Below are 17,224 nucleotides of genomic sequence, written 5' to 3'. Positions count from 1 at the left end.
GAATCTGGGGGTACTGGGGTGTTTTTTGGGGTTCCCAAGGATTTCAAGACCCCCCCCAGGGATTCCGGGACCCCCCAAGGATTTCAGGACCACCCCCCCAGGGATTTTGAGACCACCCCCCCCCCCCCAAGATTTTCAAGACCCCCCCAGGATTTCAGGACCCCCCAGGGAATGTCAAGACCCCCCCCCAAGAATTTTGGACCCCCTATGGATTTCAAGACCCCCCCCCCCCCACCCAGGAATTTTAGGCCCCCCCCAAGGATTCCGGGAGACCCCAGGGATTCAGGACCCCCCCCCAGGGATTTTAGGACCCCCCCCCCGGGATTCCGGGACCCCCCAGTGACTCGAGACCCCCCCCCAAGCATTTCAGCCCCCCCCCGAAGCCCCCAGACCCGCGGGCTGTGGAAACCCTCCCGTTTATTGACTGAGCTCCCTCCGGAGCAATCCCGGGGGGGTCCCGGGGGGGGCCAACCCCGCGGCTCTGGCTCCCCCCGACCCCATCCCGGGGGGGTCCCACCCTGGGTGGGGGTCCCGAGTGGATCCCCCCCCCCCCCCCGCCCCACCCGGGCGCTCCCAGCGGTACAAAACGACCCCAAAAAAAAAACCCCGAAAAAAAAATCCCAAAAAAGAAAAAAAAAAAAAATCCCCTGCGGGTCCGGCGCGGGCAGGGAGAGACCCCCGGGGCGGGGGCGGGCGGGGCGGGGGTCCCCGCGTTTGGTTGCTCGTCGCTGTTTTTGGGGAGGGGTCTCAGCTGCCGTAGTGCATGGTGTTGGTGGTGATGGACATGGGGGACGCCATGGAGATGGGGGGGGCCCCCCATGGTGAACTGGCTGTTCAGGGGGGTAGTGGGCGCTGGAGCCCGCCGCGCTCTGGCCGCTGGGACGAGCCTGGGGGGCACAGGGGGGGTCAGCCGCGCCTGGGGAGGGGGCTCGGGGGGGTTTGTAAAGTGGGGAGGGGGCTCGGGTACCTTGCACGATGCCGGTGCTCATGATGGAGCCCATCCGGGAGTGGGTGTGGTTGACGATGCCGGTGTTGGCTGCGGGGTGGGGGGGGCACGGTGAGGGTTGTGAGACCCCCCAGCCTCATCCCGAGACCCCCACCCACATCCCGAGACCCCCACCCACATCCCGAGACCCCCAGCCGGGCGCTGGAAGCCCCCAGACTCACCCAGGGGGATCAGGTTGTTGTGGCCCACGTTGGAGCCGCCGGCGATGACGCTGCTCAGGTCGTAGGCCGCCGGCATCCCTGCGTGGGGAGGGGGTCAGACCCCCCCCAAAACCGGGGGGGCGACCCCCCCAAACCCTCCGCGACCCCCCCCCGGGGCCCCCCCCCAGGACGCACCGGCCACGGCCATGCCCGTGCTCATGTTGTATGTGCTTCCCGTGTTCCACATGTTCTCCGAGGGCGACGTGTAGTGCGAGCCGGGGGGGGGGCGAGGGGGGTCGTGCCCGTGTACCTGGGGAGGGGGGCGCGGGGAGGGGGCTGTCAGGCCCTGGGGGGGGTCCCGAGGGCCCCCCCGGCCCCGCGGCCCCCCCCGGCTCCACCTGAAGAAGGGATTTTTCAGGTCCAGGAGGTTGGAGGACTTGGAGCCCGTCTGGTCCACCTGGGCCACGATGCTGATGTCGTAGCTCTGTCTGGGGAGGGGGGCAACGCGTGAGACCCCCCCCCAGATACAGGCGGAGGGGGGGGCTGGGGGTCTCCAAATGGGGGCTGGGGGGGCACAGAGACCCCGAAGTGCAGCCGGGGGGGGTCTGAGAGCCCAAAGTGCCCCTGAGGGGTCCCAGAGGAGCAGCTGGGGAGGGGTTCCCCCCTCCCCAATTAAAATTACAAACCTGAATTGGGCCAGGACCCCCCCCCAATTAAAAATACTGGGCCAGGACCCCCCCCCCAAATTAAAAATACAGCCCTGAAACTGGGCCAAGACCCCCCCCCTCAATTAAAAATACAAACCCAAACTGGGCCAGGCCCCCCCTGAGGATCCAGCACGGCCCAAATCAGGATATGGGGCCTGGGGGGGGCTGGGGGGGCTTGGGGACCCCCCCCAGACCTCCCCAAGCCCCCTTCTGCACTCCCCAAATCCACCCTGGGCCCCCCAATCCCCGCGGGAGCCCCCCCAGATCCTCCTCAATCCCCCCCAAACCCCCCAGAACTGCCCCAAAACGGCCCCAACTCCCCTCAAACCCCCCCAGAATTCCCCCAACTCCCCTCAAACCCCCCCCGGAACTCCCCCAAGACGGCCCCAGTTCCCCTCAAACCCCCCCAAACTCCCCCTCAAACCCCCCAGAACTGCCCCCAACTCCCCTCAAACCCCCCCAACTCCCCTCAAACCCCCCAGAACTGCCCCCAACTCCCCTCAAACCCCCCCAAACTCCCCTCAAACCCCCCCAAACTCCCCCCAAACCCCCCCGAACTCCCCCCAAACCCCCCCGAACTCCCCTCAAACCCCCCAGAACTGCCCCCAACTCCCCCCAGCACCCCCCCGGAGCCCCCCGGGCACCTCTTGTTGGCCACGAGCAGGCAGGTCCCTGAGAGCGTGTCGCCGGCCTTGGCGAAGAGCGGCGACTGGAACAGGCAGCGCACCTGGTACCAGTGGGTCAGCGGCTCCGTGGGGGCCGTCGAGAGCCACACCGTCATTCTGGGGGGGCACAGGGGCCGGGGGGGTCAGGCCCGGCCCCGCCCGCCCCCCGGGACCCCCGCAGCCCCCTCCCCAGCACCTACATGGAGCCGATGAAGGCCACGTCGAACCAGAAGGCCAGGCCGTGCACCAGCCCCGAGTGCAGCATGTGGAACTTGAAGGGGATTTCTATCCTGGGGGGGGGCAAAGGGGATTATTGGGGGGCGGGGGGAGACCCCCGAGACCCCCACCCGGGTCTCTGCGGGCGCCCCTCACCTGTGCAAGTCGCCCTCCTTGGCTTCCAAGAAGTTGACGGTGTATTTGACGGATTTGGCCATGAGGATCCGGATGTCGAAGGTGTCCTGGGAAAAGGGGGGGTGGGCGCGGGGTTGGGACCCCCGGGATGGGCCAGAGCCCCCCAGAGCCCCCCCGAGCCCCCCAGAGCCCCCCCGAGCCCCCCCCGAGCCCCCTCACCACCACGGGCCGCCTGAAGTACTCGTCCACGGCCGCCCCGCGCAGCGCTGAGAGATCGACGCCGTGGAAGGAGGGCTGGTACCTGCGGGGCACAGCGGGGTGGGAACGGGACTGGGGGAGTGGGGAACTGGGAGTGGGGATGGGAACTGGGAATGGGACTGGGAACGGGACTGGGGGAATGGGGAACTGGGAGTGGGGATGGGAACTGGGAATGGGGAATGGGACTGGGAATGGGGATGGGAACTGGGAACCGGGGTGGGAACGGGACTGGGGGAGTGGGGATGGGAACTGGGAATGGGGACTGGGAATGGGACTGGGGGAATGGGGAACTGGGAACTGGGAAGGGAACTGGGAACGGGACTGGGGGAGTGGGGAACTGGGATGGGGATGGGACTGGGAATGGGGATGGGAACTGGGAATGGGGACTGGGAATGGAAAATGGGAACGGGAACCGGGGTGGGAACGGGACTGGGGGAGTGGGGAACTGGGAACTGGGAATGGGACTGGGAACTGGGAATAGGGACTGGGGGAATGGGGAACTGGGAATGGGGATGGGAACGGGACTGGGAAACTGGGAATGGGACTGGGAACTGGGAATGGGACTGGGAACTGGGAATGGGACTGGGAACGGGACTGGGGGAATGGGAATGGGAACTGGGAACCGGGAACCGGGATGGGAACGGGACTGGGGGAATGGGGAACTGGGAATGGGACTGGGATGGGGACTGGGAACTGGGAACCGGGATGGGAACAGGACTGGGAAACTGGGAATGGGAACTGGGAACTGGGAATGGGACTGGGAACCAGGATGGGAACAGGACTGGGATGGGGATGGGAATGGGAATGGGGAACTGGGAATGGGAGTGGGGAACTGGGATGGGGAACTGGGAGTGGGAATGGGACTGGGAATGGGGGATGGGGACGGGAACAGGGAGTGGGAACTGGGAACAGGGAGTGGGAACTGGGAACAAGGACTGGGAACGGGACTGGGAATGGGAACAGGGGCTGGGAACAGGAACAGCGACTGGGAACTGAACTGGGAACAGGAGCTGGGAATGGGACCGGGAATGGGAACAGGAATGGGACCAGGGGCTGGGAGCAGGGGCTGGGAATGGGAACAGGGGCTGGGAATGGGGCTGGGACTGGAAACACAAACTGGGAGCAGGGGCTGGGAAGGGCAGCAGGGCCAGGCCAGCTCACCAGAAGTTGGCCTTGGTGAACTGCTCCATGTAGAGCTGCTCGTCCGTGAAGGGCGCCAGGTGCACGTCCCCGATCGTGGGGAACATGTTCCCTGGGGGAAAGCACACCCTTGGAGCTGGGGGGGTCCCACCGCCCCCGGGACCCCCGGGGCACCCCCCGAGCCCTCACCACTGGGCTTCAGGTACTTCTTGGCGTGCAGGTAGCTCTCGAGCATGCGCTCGTTGAAGAGCATGTAGCCCATGGGCTCGGAGATGATGATGTCCACCTGCTCGGGCAGCGACACCTCCTCCACCTTGCCCGGGATCACCACGATCCGCTCCGTCAGGTTGTTGCTCTTCACCAGCACCTGGAAAGGGGCACAGGATGGGGCTCAGGGGGGGCTGGGGGGGCTGGCACTCGGCCCTGCCCCAGCGTGGCCGGGGTTTGAAGGAGGAGTCTGCATTCTGGAGATTTCGCGGTTCGGTTGGGTTTGTTGTGCTTTATCTGCAGAGTTTTTCTGTCTGTCCAGCCCAGCCCAAAGCACTCTCCCCCACCCACAGGGCAGTTGTCTCTTTTAGTCTCTTTTATAGTGAAAACTACAGAAATTTACCTTCTATTTCCAATACTTTTCACCCTTGTTAACGACTGCACCTTCACCATGAACCAACCCACACGTGCCAACATCGTCCTGGACACGGAGGCCAGGGAGAAGAAAGGAGGAGGACAGGGCACGCCCAAATCCCTAAACCTTGGACTCCTGACCCCATGTAGAGGATTCCAAAATCCATCCTGGCACTCCTGACCCCATGTGCAGGATCCCAAAAACCATCCTAGGGCTCCTGACCCCACATGAAGAATTCTAAAATCCATCCTGGCACTCCTGACCCCGTGTGCAGGATCCCAAAATCCATCCTGGCACTCCTGACCCCCTGTGCAGGATCCCAAAATCCATCCTGGCACTCCTGACCCCCCTGTGCAGGATTCCAAAATCCATCCTGGCACTCCTGACCCCATGTTCAGGATCCCAAAATCCATCCTGGCACTCCTGACCCCCTGTGCAGGATTCCAAAATCCATCCTGGCACTCCTGACCCCGTGTGCAGGATCCCAAAATCCATCCTGGCACTCCTGATCCCATGTTCAGGATCCCAAAATCCCATCCTGGCACTCCTGACCCCCCTGTGCAGGATCCCAAAATCCATCCTAGGGCTCCTGACCCCCCTGTGCAGGATCCCAAAATCCATCCTGGCACTCCTGACCCCGTGTGCAGGATCCCAAAATCCATCCTGGCTCTCCTGACCCCCTGTGCAGGATCCCAAAATCCATCCTGGCACTCCTGATCCCATGTTCAGGATCCCAAAATCCATCCTGGCACTCCTGACCCCCCTGTGCAGGATTCCAAAATCCATCCAGGATCCCAAAATCCATCCTGGCACTCCTGACCCCGTGTGCAGGATCCCAAAATCCATCCTGGCACTCCTGACCCCGTGTGCAGGATCCCAAAATCCATCCTGGCACTCCTGACCCCCTGTGCAGGATCCCAAAATCCATCCTGGCACTCCTGACCCCGTGTGCAGGATTCCAAAATCCATCCTGGCACTCCTGACCCCGCGTGCAGGATCCCAAAATCCCTTTACAACACTCAAATCCCCCCTGTACAGTTAAAATCTACATTTCACCCACCATTTCATCCCCTCACCATCCAAAACTGAAATTCTCTCACCTCCTCACCCCCAGCTGTCATTTCTTTACAAGCATCAAAGCCACCAGACACTTTTGGTAACCCCCGAGCCCCCCGGGGGCCGTCTGGGTGGCTCTGGAGGCCCGGGTGATGGGGATGGGGGCGTGGGGAGCCCCCCGAAGGCGCTGGGAGCCCCCCCGGGCTCACCTCGGCGTGCTGGGCCATGGTGCTGGCTTCCACCGCGTAGATTTTGCGCGCGCCCGCCTGCGCCGCGAAGAAGGAGAGGATGCCCGAGCCACAGCCCACGTCCAGCACGATCTGGGGAGGGGATGGGGGGCAGCTGGGACCCCCCCGAGCCCCCAGCAGGGACCCAGGGGATTGGGGTGCCCAAAGCCCCGCGGATCCCGGCTGGGATCCCGGCTGGGATCCGGCACCGAGCGCGGCCGCTCGCCCAGGACGGGGAAAAAACCCAAATTCCAGCTCTGGGGTGGAGCTGTGCTGCTGGGGCTGGGGCAGACCCCCAGTTCAGGCTGGTTTGGAACCAAAAATCAGGCTGGGGTGTCGCCAGAGTGAGACAGGCTTGCCAAAAAATGGGGTTTGCAAAGGGTCAGCTGGGATTGGCGCCTGAACCCAGCGGCACCCTGCCCAAAATCCAGAGATTTCACCCAAAAGGCAGGCAGATTCCTGCCCAAAACGCAGAAAAATTCCAGCCAAAAGCCAGCCAGATTCCACCCCAAAACCCAGCCAGATTTCCTCCCCAAAATCCAGCCAAATTCCACCCAAAACCCAGCCAAATTTCACCCCAAAACCCAGCCAGATTTCATCCCCAAAACCCAACCAAATTCCACCCAAAGCCCCCGCCAAATGAGCTGGATTCTCCTCAAAACAAGCTGAAACCCCTCCAAAATGAGCCAGGTTCCCCCAAAACGAGTGAAACCCCCGAAACCGAGTTGAATCCCTCCAAAATGAGCTAAATCCCCCCCCCAAATGGAGCCAGTTTCCCCCCTAAAACGAGCTGAAAGCCCCCAAAACGAGCTGAAACCCCCAAAATGAGCTGAATCCCCCAAAACAAGCTGGATTCTCCCCAAAAGGAGATGAACTCCCCCAAAAAGAGCTGAATCTCCCCAAAAGGAGCCAGTTTCCCCCAAAAGGAGCTGGATTCCACCCTAAACAAGCTGAAACCCCCCAAAAGGAGCTGAAACCCCCCAAAAGGAGCTGAATCCCCCCAAAAGGAGCTGAATCCCCCCAAAATGAGCTAGATTCTCCCCAAAAGGAGCTGAATCCCCTCAAAAGGAGCCAGTTTCTCCCAAAAGGAGCTGGATTGCCCCCCAAAACGAGCTGAAACCCCCCAAAAGGAGCTGAATCCCCCCAAAATAAGCCGTATCCCCCCAAAATGAGCTGAATCCCCCCAAAATGAGCAGAACCCCCCCGACCTTGTCCTTGAAGTCGCTGTGGTTCTGCAGGATGGCCCGCTGGTACGTGCCCGTGCGCACGTAGTCCTGCATCATGTTCTGCTGCTGGGACAGGTACCCGTAGAACTGCCGGACACACGGACACGCCGTCAGCCCCCCCGGCCCGGGGACACCCCCCCGAAGCCCCCCAAAAAGGGGGGGGGGGAGCAGAAGCCCCCACCTGGAAGTACTGCACGGCCGAGGACTCCTCGGTGCGCTCGCTGAACACCGAGCGCTCCGTGTTGTGGCCGCGGCAGTTCTTCAGGATGTTGTAGAAGGAGCAGAAATCTGGGGGGGCAGAAAGGGGGCTGGGGGTCACCGGGGGGTGCCGGGGGGTCCCCGGGGGTCTGGGGGGGGGTCCTCACCGGTGGGGGTCCCGAACTGCAGCAGCACGCTGTTGCAGCCCAGCGTGATGATGAAGGATTGCTTGCCCACGCGGCTGCACTCGGTGTCGCGCGACACGGAGCACTTGAACACGCACACGTCCTCATCTGGGGGGGAAATGGGATTTTGGGGGGGAAATGGGGGGTTTGGGGGGGAAATGGGGGGTTTGGGGGGGGGGGAAATGGGGATTTGGGGGGGAGAAAATGGGGATTTGGGGGGGAGAAATGGGGATTTTGGGGGGAAATGTGGGGTTTGGGGGGGGGGGAAATGGGGATTTGGGGGGAAAATAGGGGAATTGGGGGGAAAATGGGGATTTGGGGGGGAGAAAATGGGGGTTTGGGGGGGAAATGGGGATTTGGGGGGGAAAATGGGGATTTGGGGGGGGAAATGTGGGGGTTTGGGGGGAAAATGGGGATTTGGGGGGGGAAATGTGGGGGGTTTGGGGGGAAAATGGGGATTTGGGGGGGGAAATGTGGGAGTTGGGGGAGAAAAAATGGGAGTTTGGGGGGGAAAAAATGGGGATTTGGGGGGGAATGTGGGAGTTTTGGGGGAAATGTGAGGATTTTGGAGGGAAATGTGGGGATTTGGGGGGAAAAATATGGGAGTTGGGGGAGAAAAAAAGGGAATTTGGGGGGGGAAAATGGGATTTGTGGGGGAGAAAATGGGGATTTGGGGGGGAAATGGGATTTTGGGGGAAAAATAGGGGAATTGGGGGAAATGTGGGGATTTTGGGGGGGAAATGTGGGGATTTTGGGGGGGAAAAATGGGGATTTTGGGGGGAATGTGGGAGTTTTGGGGGGAATGTGGGGATTTTGGGGGGAAAAATGGTGATTTTGGGGGGAAATATAGGAGTTTAGGGGGGAAAATGGGATTTGTGGGGGAGAAAATGGGGATTTGGGGGAAAAATATGGGAGTTGGGGGAGAAAAAATGGGAATGGGGGGGGGAAATGGGATTTGGGGGGGAAATGTGGGAATTTGGGGGGGAAATATGGGATTGGGGGGAGGATATGGGGATTTTGGGGGGGAAATATGGGAATTTGGGGGGGGGAAATGTGGGATTTGGGGGCAAATATAGGAATTGGGGGAGAAAAAATGAGGATTTGGGGGAAAAATATGGGGATAGGGAGGAAAAAATGGGATTTTTGGGGGGGAAAATACGGGAATTGGGGAGTGGAAAATGGGGATGGGAGAAGAAATAACGGGAATGGGGGGAGGGGAAAGCGGGAATTCGGGGGGGGGGAGAACACCGGGAGTGGGGAGGGGGCGGAGAGAGGACGGCACAATTAACCTAATTAACCGCTAATTACAGCGCGGGGGGGGGGGGGCGAGCGGGCGGAATTCCCGTCAGAAACGGGGATTTGGGGTCAGGGAAGAGGATGGGACCGGGAACCGGGCACGGTGACCCCGAACCGACCCCCAACCACTCCCGGTTCCCCTCCCCGCCCCCGGGACCCCGCCGGGACCCCCGGGACCCCGGGCCGGTACCGGAGGAGCCGCCGTGCCTCAGTTTCCCCCCCCACCGCCGGTATGGAGGGGGTTAATTAATGCCGGGGGTTAATGAGGACGGGGGGAGGGGGCCGCGGGAATCCCGAGCACAAAGAGAGGAGGGAAATCCCGAAAGGATGGGGGGAAAACCCAAAAAACGGGGAAAAAAACCCAAAGCAAACCCCCAAAAACGGGAAAAAAAACCCCAAAGAATGGGGAAAAACCCAAAGAAGGGGAAAAACCCCAGAGGAAAGGGAAAAAACCCCCAAAAGAAGGGGAAACATCCAAAGAATTGGGAAAATCCCGAAAGATGGGGGGAAACCCAAAAACGGGAAAAAACCCCAAAAGAATGGGGAAAAAAAACCCCCAAAGAACTGGGGAAAGACCCCAAAGGATGGGGAAAATCCAAAAAATGGGGAAGAAACCCCAAAGAAAGGGGAAAACCCCCAAAAGAATGGGGGAAAAGTCCCCCAGAAGAATGGGGGAAAAGCCCCCAAAGTAGGGAAAAAATGCAAAATAAGAGGAAAAAAAAAAACCCCAAAATAAGAGGAAAAAAAACCTCAAAATAATGGGAAAAAAACCCCAAATATGGGAAAAAAAACCCCAAAACCGGCCCGGGAGCCGAGACAAAGAGGAGCCGGCGGGGCCCCGGGATTGGGGAGGGGTCCCGGGGTCAATTGGGGAGGGGTCCCGGGGGTCAAAGTGGGCACGGGTGGGGGGTGGGGGGATGGGAATCACCTTTTCTCCGGGGGGTGCGACCCCCCCCCCAAAAAACCCGAGACCCCCCCAAGGTGAAGGAGCTTAAACCCCCCCCCCCACCCCCACCCCAGGACGCCCCCAGCCCCAAAAACCCCCTCAGAGCCCCCTCCCCCCTCAGGGCCTCCCCCTCCCCCCTGACCCCTCAGCGCCCCCTCCCCCCTCCCACCTCAGGACCCCTCCCCAAACCCCAGCGACCCCTCAGGGCCGCCCCCACCCCCTCAGAGCCCCTCCCCCCCACCCCCAGAGACCCCTCAGGGGCTCCCCCTCCCCCCTGACCCCTCAGCGCCCTCTCCCCCCCCCCTCAGCCCCTCAGCGCCCCCTCCCCCGCCGCGCCGCGCCCCCTCCCCTCACTCACGGCCGTAGAGGGCGATGGCGGCGCTGTCGGGGCCGGTGCGGACCTCGAGGCGCAGCGGCTGCTGCTCCTGGTGCCGCTGGATCTCCCCGTTCGCGTCCCCGACCGTGAGGAGCCGCACGCCGGGGAACACCGACACCGCGGCCATCTTGGACCGCGCCGCGCCCCGCCCACGCGGGGCCCCCGCCCCCCGCGCCGCGCCGCGGCCACGCCCACCCCGCCCGCCGCGGCCACGCCCACTCCGGGAGAGGCCACGCCCACGAGGAGAGGGTGGTGGGATGGGGGGTGCGCCCCCTGGCGGATGGGAGGGCAACGGGAGCGGGGACGGGAACGGGAACGGGAATGGGAACGGGAATGGGAACGGGACAGCGGGAATGGGAATGGGAACCGGAATGGGAATGGGAATGGGAACGGGACAGCGGGAATTGGGAATGGGAACGGGAATGGGAATGGGAATGGGATACCGGGAACGGGAACGGGAATGGGAACGGGATACCGGGAACGGGACAGCGGGAATGGGAATGGGAACGGGAATGGGAATGGGAATGGGATACCGGGAACGGGAACGGGAATGGGAACGGGATACCGGGAACGGGAATGGGAACGGGAACGGGAATGGGAACGGGAATGGGAACGGGAATGGGAATGGGAACGGGAATGGGAACGGGAGAATGGGAATGGGACAGCGGGAATGGGAATGGGAACGGGAATGGGAATGGGATACCGGGAACGGGAACCGGGAATGGGAACCGGAATGGGAACGGGACAGCAGGAACGGGAACGGGATACCGGGAATGGGACAGCGGGAACGGGAACGGGATACCGGGAATGGGACAGCTGGGAACGGGAACGGGAATGGGAACGGGAATGGGAACGGGAATGGGAATGGGATACCGGGGAATGGGAACCGGAATGGGAACGGGACAGTGGGAATGGGACACGGGACACCGGGAACGGGAATGGGACAGAGGGAATGGGCACCGGAAATGGGAACGGGAATGGGAACCGGGATGGGAACAGGAATGGGAACTGGGAATGGGAACGGGATAGCAAGAACAGGAATAGGATACCGGGAAGGAGAACGGAACCGGGGCACCGGGAATGGATACCAGGAACAGAATACCAGGAATGGGAACGGGACACCGGGAATGGGAACGGGACACTGGGAACGGAAATGGGCACCGGGGAACGGACACCGGGAGCGCGGCGACGCTGCAGTCACACCTTTCCTTTATTGCACCGGAGCGCCCGCTGGAGCCCCGGCAGCACCGGGGGGTGGGTGGGGGGGGGCTCCTCCCGGCGGGCTCCGGTGACCGGAGCCGGGGGCCAGCCCCGATCCGTGGGGACACCGGGAGGCGCTGCCGGCTCCGGTCCTCACCGGGACCCCCGGGACCCCTCACGGGGGGCCAGGGGGAGGCTCTGCCGGGACAGGAGGGGCGCGGGTGGATCGGGGGGGGTCCCGGGGGTGACTCGGGGGTCCGGGGCGGGTTTGGGGTCACGGGGGGGGGTCCGGCCTTACCGGGGCCGCCACCGGCACCGTGTGGCTCCGTCCACGCCGCCGCCGGAGCCCTGAGGGTAGAACCGGTGACACCGGGGGGCCAGGAGAGCGGGGTGGGGGTCCCTGGGCGCTGAGACCCCCAATTCCCGGTCCGAGCCCCCCGAATTCCCGGTTCTGAGCCCCCGAATTCCCGGTTCTGATTCCCCGAATTCCCGGTTCCGAGCCCCCCGAATTCCCGGTCCGAGCCCCCTCCCACCTCTCCCGGCCGCGGCCCGCCGCCCCCCAGCAGCAGCAGCAGCCCCGGGACGGCGACACCGACCGAGACCGGGAGGAGCCAGGGCGGATCTGGGAGAGAGAGAGGGCGGGGATCACCGGGATCCGGTACCGGGACCCAGAACCGGGATCTGGCACCGGGACCGTGCCAGGGATCAGCCCCGGGCGGTGCCGGTGCTGTCCCGCGGGGTCTCGGTACCGTTCTGCAGAGTCCCGGTGCCGTTCCTGACGGTCCCGGTGCCGTTCCTCACGGTCCCGGCGCTGTCCCGCCGCGGGGGTCCCGGCCGTGCCGGTGCTCGGCTCACACTCAGCATCACCCAAATCTGGGGGAGAAAAACCCCGGATTCAGCTCCGGGCCAGCCCCGGGGATGCCCCCGGTCCCCCCGCACGCACCGGAGCCGCCGGTGCCGGCGCTCGGCTCCGACTCCAGCCAGGCGCTGCCGTTGTGGCTCCGGTACCGGCAGCGGAAGCAGCCGGCGGCTCCGGGCAGCGCGAACTCGGCCCAGTGCCGGTCGGCGGCGGCGGCGAGGCTCCGCACCGGGACCCCCGGGACCCCCGCGAGCAGCTCGAAGGTGCTGCCGGTGAAGCGGCGCGGGGCCAGGCACCGGATCCGGGCGGGCCCCGGCTCCCCGGGCAAGCGGAGCAGCAGCGGAGCCGGGAGGAGCCGCGGGGCGGCGGCACCGGGGAGCCCGGCGGGAGCCGCGGCGGGAATCCCGGCGGGAATCCCGAGAAACCCTGCGGGAATCCCGGCGGGAATCCCTGGGGAAATCCCGGGGGGGAATCCTGGAAGGAATCCCGGGGGGGATCCCGAGGGGAATCCTGGAGGGAATCCCGAAAATCCCGGCGAGAATCCCGAAAATCCCGGGGGGAATCCTGAAAATCCTGGGGGGGATCCTGGGGGGAATCCCAAAAACCCTGGTGGGAATCCCAAAAATCTTGGGAATCCTGAGAAACCCGGTCGGAATCCTGAAAATCCTGGGGGGAATCCCCGGGGGGGAATCCTGAAAATCCTGGTGGGGAATCCGGGGGCAAATCCCAAAAATCCTGGGGGGGATCCTGAAAATCCCGGGGGGATCCTGAAAATCTTGGTGAGAATCCAGGGGAAATCCTGAAAATCCCGGGGGAATCCTGGGGGGAAACCCGAAAATCCTGGCGAGAATCCTGAAAATCTTGGCGGGAATCCTGGAGGAAATCCCGATGGGAATCCTGGGGGAAATCCCGATGGGAATCCTGGCGTGCCTGGTCTGCCTCAAGCACGAGGCCGCAGCCACGAGGAGCAGAAACTCCAACCTCATCCTCATCTTCCTCCCGCTCCTGGCGCTCCCAGGACCCCCGGGATCCCCGGGATCCCCCGGATCAGCCGGGATCTGCCGGGACCCCCGGGCCCGGGCGCGGCGCAGGAAGGAAGCGCTCGCGGCCCGCAGGAAATGCAGCGTCGCAGCCATTGCGCAAATTTGGGGTTTTTGCACCCAAAGCTGCGAGCACGGGGCGGGGAAAACGCGGCCGGGAAGGGATTCCTGGGAGATTGGGAATTTCGGGGGGAGGAAGGGAGGCTGCGACCCCAAAATCTGCCCCCAAGACCCCCCAGATCTGCCCCTGGACCCCAAAATCTGCCCAGACCCCAAAATCTGCCCCAAAACACCTCAAATCAGCCCCCACTCCCCAAATCAGATCAGGTCTGCCCCCAGATCTCCAAAACTGTCCCCATTTTCCCCCCCTGGACCTGAAAATCTGCCCCAAATTCCCCCAAATTTGCCCCAAATTCCCCCGGGCCCCGCGAGGTGCATTGGGACTCCAGCTCCGCCAGGGGGCGCTCGCCAACACCCGAGGCGCTGAGGAGGGGGCGGGATCAGGTTCGCGCTGGCCAATCAGAGCTCAGGAAGGCGGGGAGGGAGCAGCCAATGAGAGCGGAGGGACGGGAGAGGACCCCGCGCGCCTCGGGCGGCCCCGACGGCGCCTGAAAAACTCCGGGACTGGAGGAACCACCGGGATCCGCCACAGGGATCCCTCACCGGGATCCCTCACCGGATCGCTCACCGGGATCCCTTACCGGATCCGCCGCCGGGATCGCCTCAGGCGCCGCCCCTCGGTCACCTCCCGCCTCAGGCACCGCCGCGGGCAGTCCCGGGAGGGGCCTCCCTGAGCGGCGTCGCGCGGCAATGGCGGCGCCCACGGCGGCGGCCATGTTGGATCTTGGCGGGATTTCCGTCCCGAAATTCCCCAATTCCCGGGGTTCCCACGCGGATCCCCCCCCGGATCCACGTCCCGGTGTTCGGGCTCCCCCGTCCCGACGCACTCCAATTAATTAAATTCGGGATTTTTTAACTGTTTTTCATCCGTTGTGCACGGAATTCCCCCGGGAACGGGGCTGGACCCGGTGGGAGCCGCGCCGTGGAACCCCCCCACCCCGGAATTCCACGCCTCACTCGGTTTTGGATTTTTTTTTTTCCCTTTATTCGGATTTTTTTGCCGGTTTTTAGTTCATTAATGGGACGCGGAGCGGAGGCACTTCGGGGGGACCCCCGGGGGGGGCCGGAGCCGCCCCCCCAAAACCGCCCCCGGCTCGTTAATGGATTAATTGGCCCCCCCGAGCCGGGGGGTCGTTAAGGCACCGGGGCCGGGGGGGGGTTGGAAAAATCCACATTATTGCTGGGCCGCGATTTGGTTTTTTTTTTTCCTTTTTCTGTTTTTTTTTCTTTTTTTTTTTTCCTGGTTTGTTTCTTTTTGTGTTTTTTTTTTTTTTTTTTTCATTTTTCCCCTCTTGTTTTTTTTTGTGGGCTTTTTTTTTTTATACAATTAATACAAGTCTGTAAAAATATTTACAACCTCGGCTCCCGGCGGAGCGGGATCGGGAACGGGGGAGGGCACATCTTCCTCCCTCCCCCTCCTCCTCCTCCTCATCTCCCGGGTAATTCCCGGGATGAAATTCCTGAGGCTCTCAGGGAATTGGGATGAAATTCCTGAGGTTCTCAGGGATTTGGGATCGCTGCTGAATCCCTCTGGGAATTCCAGTGTTTTCCCCTGCTCACAAACCCCAATTCTTTAAAAAAACCCCAAAAACAAAACAAAAAAAACCAACCCCAAACCCCAATCCTGACCCCTGGGTGGGGCGGGGGGAGGAGCCGTGGGTGAATTTGGGGCAGAATCCCCGGAATTCGGGAACGGGGGAGGAGGAGGAGGAGGAGGAGGGGGGAGGAAGGCAGAGGCGGGGCCGGGCCCTCCCCCCTCGGGAATTCTGACAAAGTGCAAAGTTCCCACCCCCACCCCCACAATCCGTCACCGCCCCGGCCCGGGGGGCACCGGGGGGGCCCCGGAGCTGCCAGGATCAGCTGCTGGGACCTGCCCGGGAGCTGCCCCCGCCGCGACGGGATCCGGGATCGGCCTGGGATGGGATCCGGGATCAGGAATCAGCCCGGGATCACCCCGGGATCAGCCCGGGATCCGGGATCAGACCAGGATCACCCTGGGGTCTGGGATCAGCCCAGGAGCAGCTCCAAGATTTGGGATCACTCTGGGATCAGCCCCACGATCCGGGATCAGCCCCAGAATCACCCCAGGATCAGCCCCAGGATCTGGGATCAGCCCCAGGAGCCCCGGGCTGGCTCCAAGTTGATTTTTTCCCGTTTTTTCCCATTTCCCCCCGTCTCTCCCGTTCCGAGGGCGGTGGTGGCGGCGCGGGGGGCGGTGGATCCCACGGGGGGTGGTGGGTCCCGGTGGATCCTGCGGATCCCGGGGTTAATCCAGCAGGGAGGGCTCGGCCGGGCGGATGATGGTCGGGCGGCTCGGGGCCGCCGGGGGCCTCCTGTGGGGGAACGGGGTGGGGCTGAGGGCACGGGGGATGCTGGGGGATCCCGGTGAGACCCCAGTGGCTCCCAGTGATACCTCAGTGGCTCCCAGTGCAATCCCACCCCCCCCCAGTGGCTCCCACCCCTCCCCAGTGTAACCCCAGTGGATCCCAGTGGCTCCCAGTGCAATCCCAGCCTCCCCCAGGGGCTCCCAGCCCCCCCAGTGGCTCCCAGTGCAATCCCAGCCCCTCCAGTGGCTCCCAGTGCAATCCCAGCCCCCCACCAGTGGCTCCCAGCCCCCCCAGTGGCTCCCAGTGCAATCCCAGCCCTCCCCAGTAGCTCCCAGCCCCCCGGTGCCTCACCTGGGCACCCCGGGCGGGATCCCGGGCGGGATCCGCGCGGGCCGGGCGGGGATCTGGGGCGGGGCCGTGAAGGGGTCGCTGGCGGCGGCGAAGGGGCCGAGGCGGGACGGGATGGGGGGGCGCGGCGAAGGCGGGCGGGGCCGGCCCGGCCGGGGCCCCCCCGGGCAGCGGCAGCAGCGGCGGCCCCGGCGCCGGGGCGCGCAGGGACGGGGGGCGGCCCGGGGGCAGCAGGGCCGAGGGCGGGCGGCGCTGCGGGGGCGGGCTGGAAACGCAACGGGAACGGTCAGCGGGGTGGGAACGGAACGGGAACGGGATGGGAATGGGATGGGAACGGGATGGGAACGGGATGGGAACGGTCAGTGGGGATGGGAACGGTCAGCAGGGTGGGAACGGGATGGGAATGGGATGGGAATGGGATGGGAACGGTCAGTGGGGTGGGAATGGGATGGGAATGGGATGGGAACGGTCAGTGGGGATGGGAACGGTCATTTGGGATGGACACAGGATGGGAATGGAATGGGAACAGTCAGTGGGGTGGAAACACAACGGGAACGGTCAGCGGGATGGGAACGGGGTGGGAATGGGATGGGAATGGGATGGGAACGGTCAGTGGGGATGGGAACGGAACAGGAATGGGATGGGAATGGTCAGCGGGGTGGGAATGGGATGGGAACGGGATGGGAACGGTCAGTGGGGCTGGAAACGCAACGGGAACGGTCAGCGGGGTGGGAATGGGATGGGAATGGGATGGGAATGGTCAGTGGGGATGGGAACGGAACGGGAATGGTCAGCGGGGTGGAATCGGTCATTTGGGATGGACAGGGGATGGGAACGGAATGGGAACGGTCAGCAGGATAGGAACGGGATGGGATTGGTCAGTGGGGATGGACACTGAAGAGGGCCGGTCAGCAGGGATGGACATGGCCAG

At 63.7% G+C, this 17,224-nt stretch overlaps 3 protein-coding genes across 6 annotated transcripts in view; all 3 read right to left on the bottom strand.

The window, feature by feature from the left end:
• Nucleotides 1-601: 601 nt before the first annotated feature.
• Nucleotides 602-10,570, bottom strand: CARM1 (coactivator associated arginine methyltransferase 1). The gene is given in 18 exon segments (XM_064402065.1): nucleotides 602-810; nucleotides 812-841; nucleotides 843-1,036; nucleotides 1,168-1,245; nucleotides 1,342-1,438; nucleotides 1,441-1,456; nucleotides 1,545-1,634; nucleotides 2,498-2,635; nucleotides 2,719-2,808; nucleotides 2,891-2,976; nucleotides 3,089-3,170; nucleotides 4,289-4,379; nucleotides 4,457-4,634; nucleotides 6,155-6,265; nucleotides 7,381-7,485; nucleotides 7,580-7,686; nucleotides 7,764-7,889; nucleotides 10,382-10,570. Coding segments are annotated over 18 exon segments (1,827 nt in total). The 5' UTR covers nucleotides 10,527-10,570; the 3' UTR covers nucleotides 602-747.
• Nucleotides 10,571-11,661: 1,091 nt separating this feature from the next.
• On the bottom strand, nucleotides 11,662-13,594 carry LOC135288631 (collagen alpha-2(IV) chain-like). The gene is made up of 5 exons (XM_064402000.1): nucleotides 13,440-13,594; nucleotides 12,543-13,393; nucleotides 12,349-12,472; nucleotides 11,898-11,947; nucleotides 11,662-11,797 (listed from the first exon to the last, which is right to left on the bottom strand). The coding sequence occupies exons 1-5, from the start codon at nucleotides 13,592-13,594 to the stop codon at nucleotides 11,775-11,777; spliced, it is 1,203 nt and encodes a 400-aa protein (XP_064258070.1). The 3' UTR covers nucleotides 11,662-11,774.
• A 985-nt stretch (nucleotides 13,595-14,579) lies between these two features.
• DNM2 (dynamin 2) overlaps nucleotides 14,580-17,224 on the bottom strand; it is a 32,455-nt gene continuing 29,810 nt past the window's right edge. For all 4 annotated transcript variants that reach the window (XM_064402016.1, XM_064402017.1, XM_064402018.1 and 1 more), the window contains 2 exons: nucleotides 16,297-16,558; nucleotides 14,580-15,951 (listed from right to left, as the gene is read on the bottom strand). In XM_064402016.1, the coding sequence (XP_064258086.1) occupies nucleotides 15,709-15,951; nucleotides 16,297-16,558 (505 nt within the window). In that variant the 3' untranslated portion in view covers nucleotides 14,580-15,708. The remainder of the gene's footprint in view (nucleotides 15,952-16,296; nucleotides 16,559-17,224) is intronic.

Source organism: Passer domesticus, chromosome 34 (assembly GCF_036417665.1).
Source record: "Passer domesticus isolate bPasDom1 chromosome 34, bPasDom1.hap1, whole genome shotgun sequence".
In the NCBI taxonomy this organism is placed as follows: Eukaryota; Metazoa; Chordata; class Aves; order Passeriformes; family Passeridae; genus Passer; species Passer domesticus.
Note: the sequence above shows the minus strand (reverse complement) of the source record. Positions and strands in the feature narration are given on the sequence as shown.

Bases quoted from the DNA above. Each gene is read 5' to 3' on its own strand.
- LOC135288631 (XM_064402000.1), bottom strand. From the start codon at position 13,594: ATGGCTGCGACGCTGCATTTCCTGCGGGCCGCGAGCGCTTCCTTCCTG. The intron at 13,394-13,439 runs GTTGGAGTTTCT...TGCTTGAGGCAG, and splicing joins GGGAGGAAGATGAGGATGAG to ACCAGGCACGCCAGGATTCC. The intron at 11,948-12,348 runs GTACCGAGACCC...TTCTACCCTCAG, and splicing joins CACCGGGACTCTGCAGAACG to GGCTCCGGCGGCGGCGTGGA.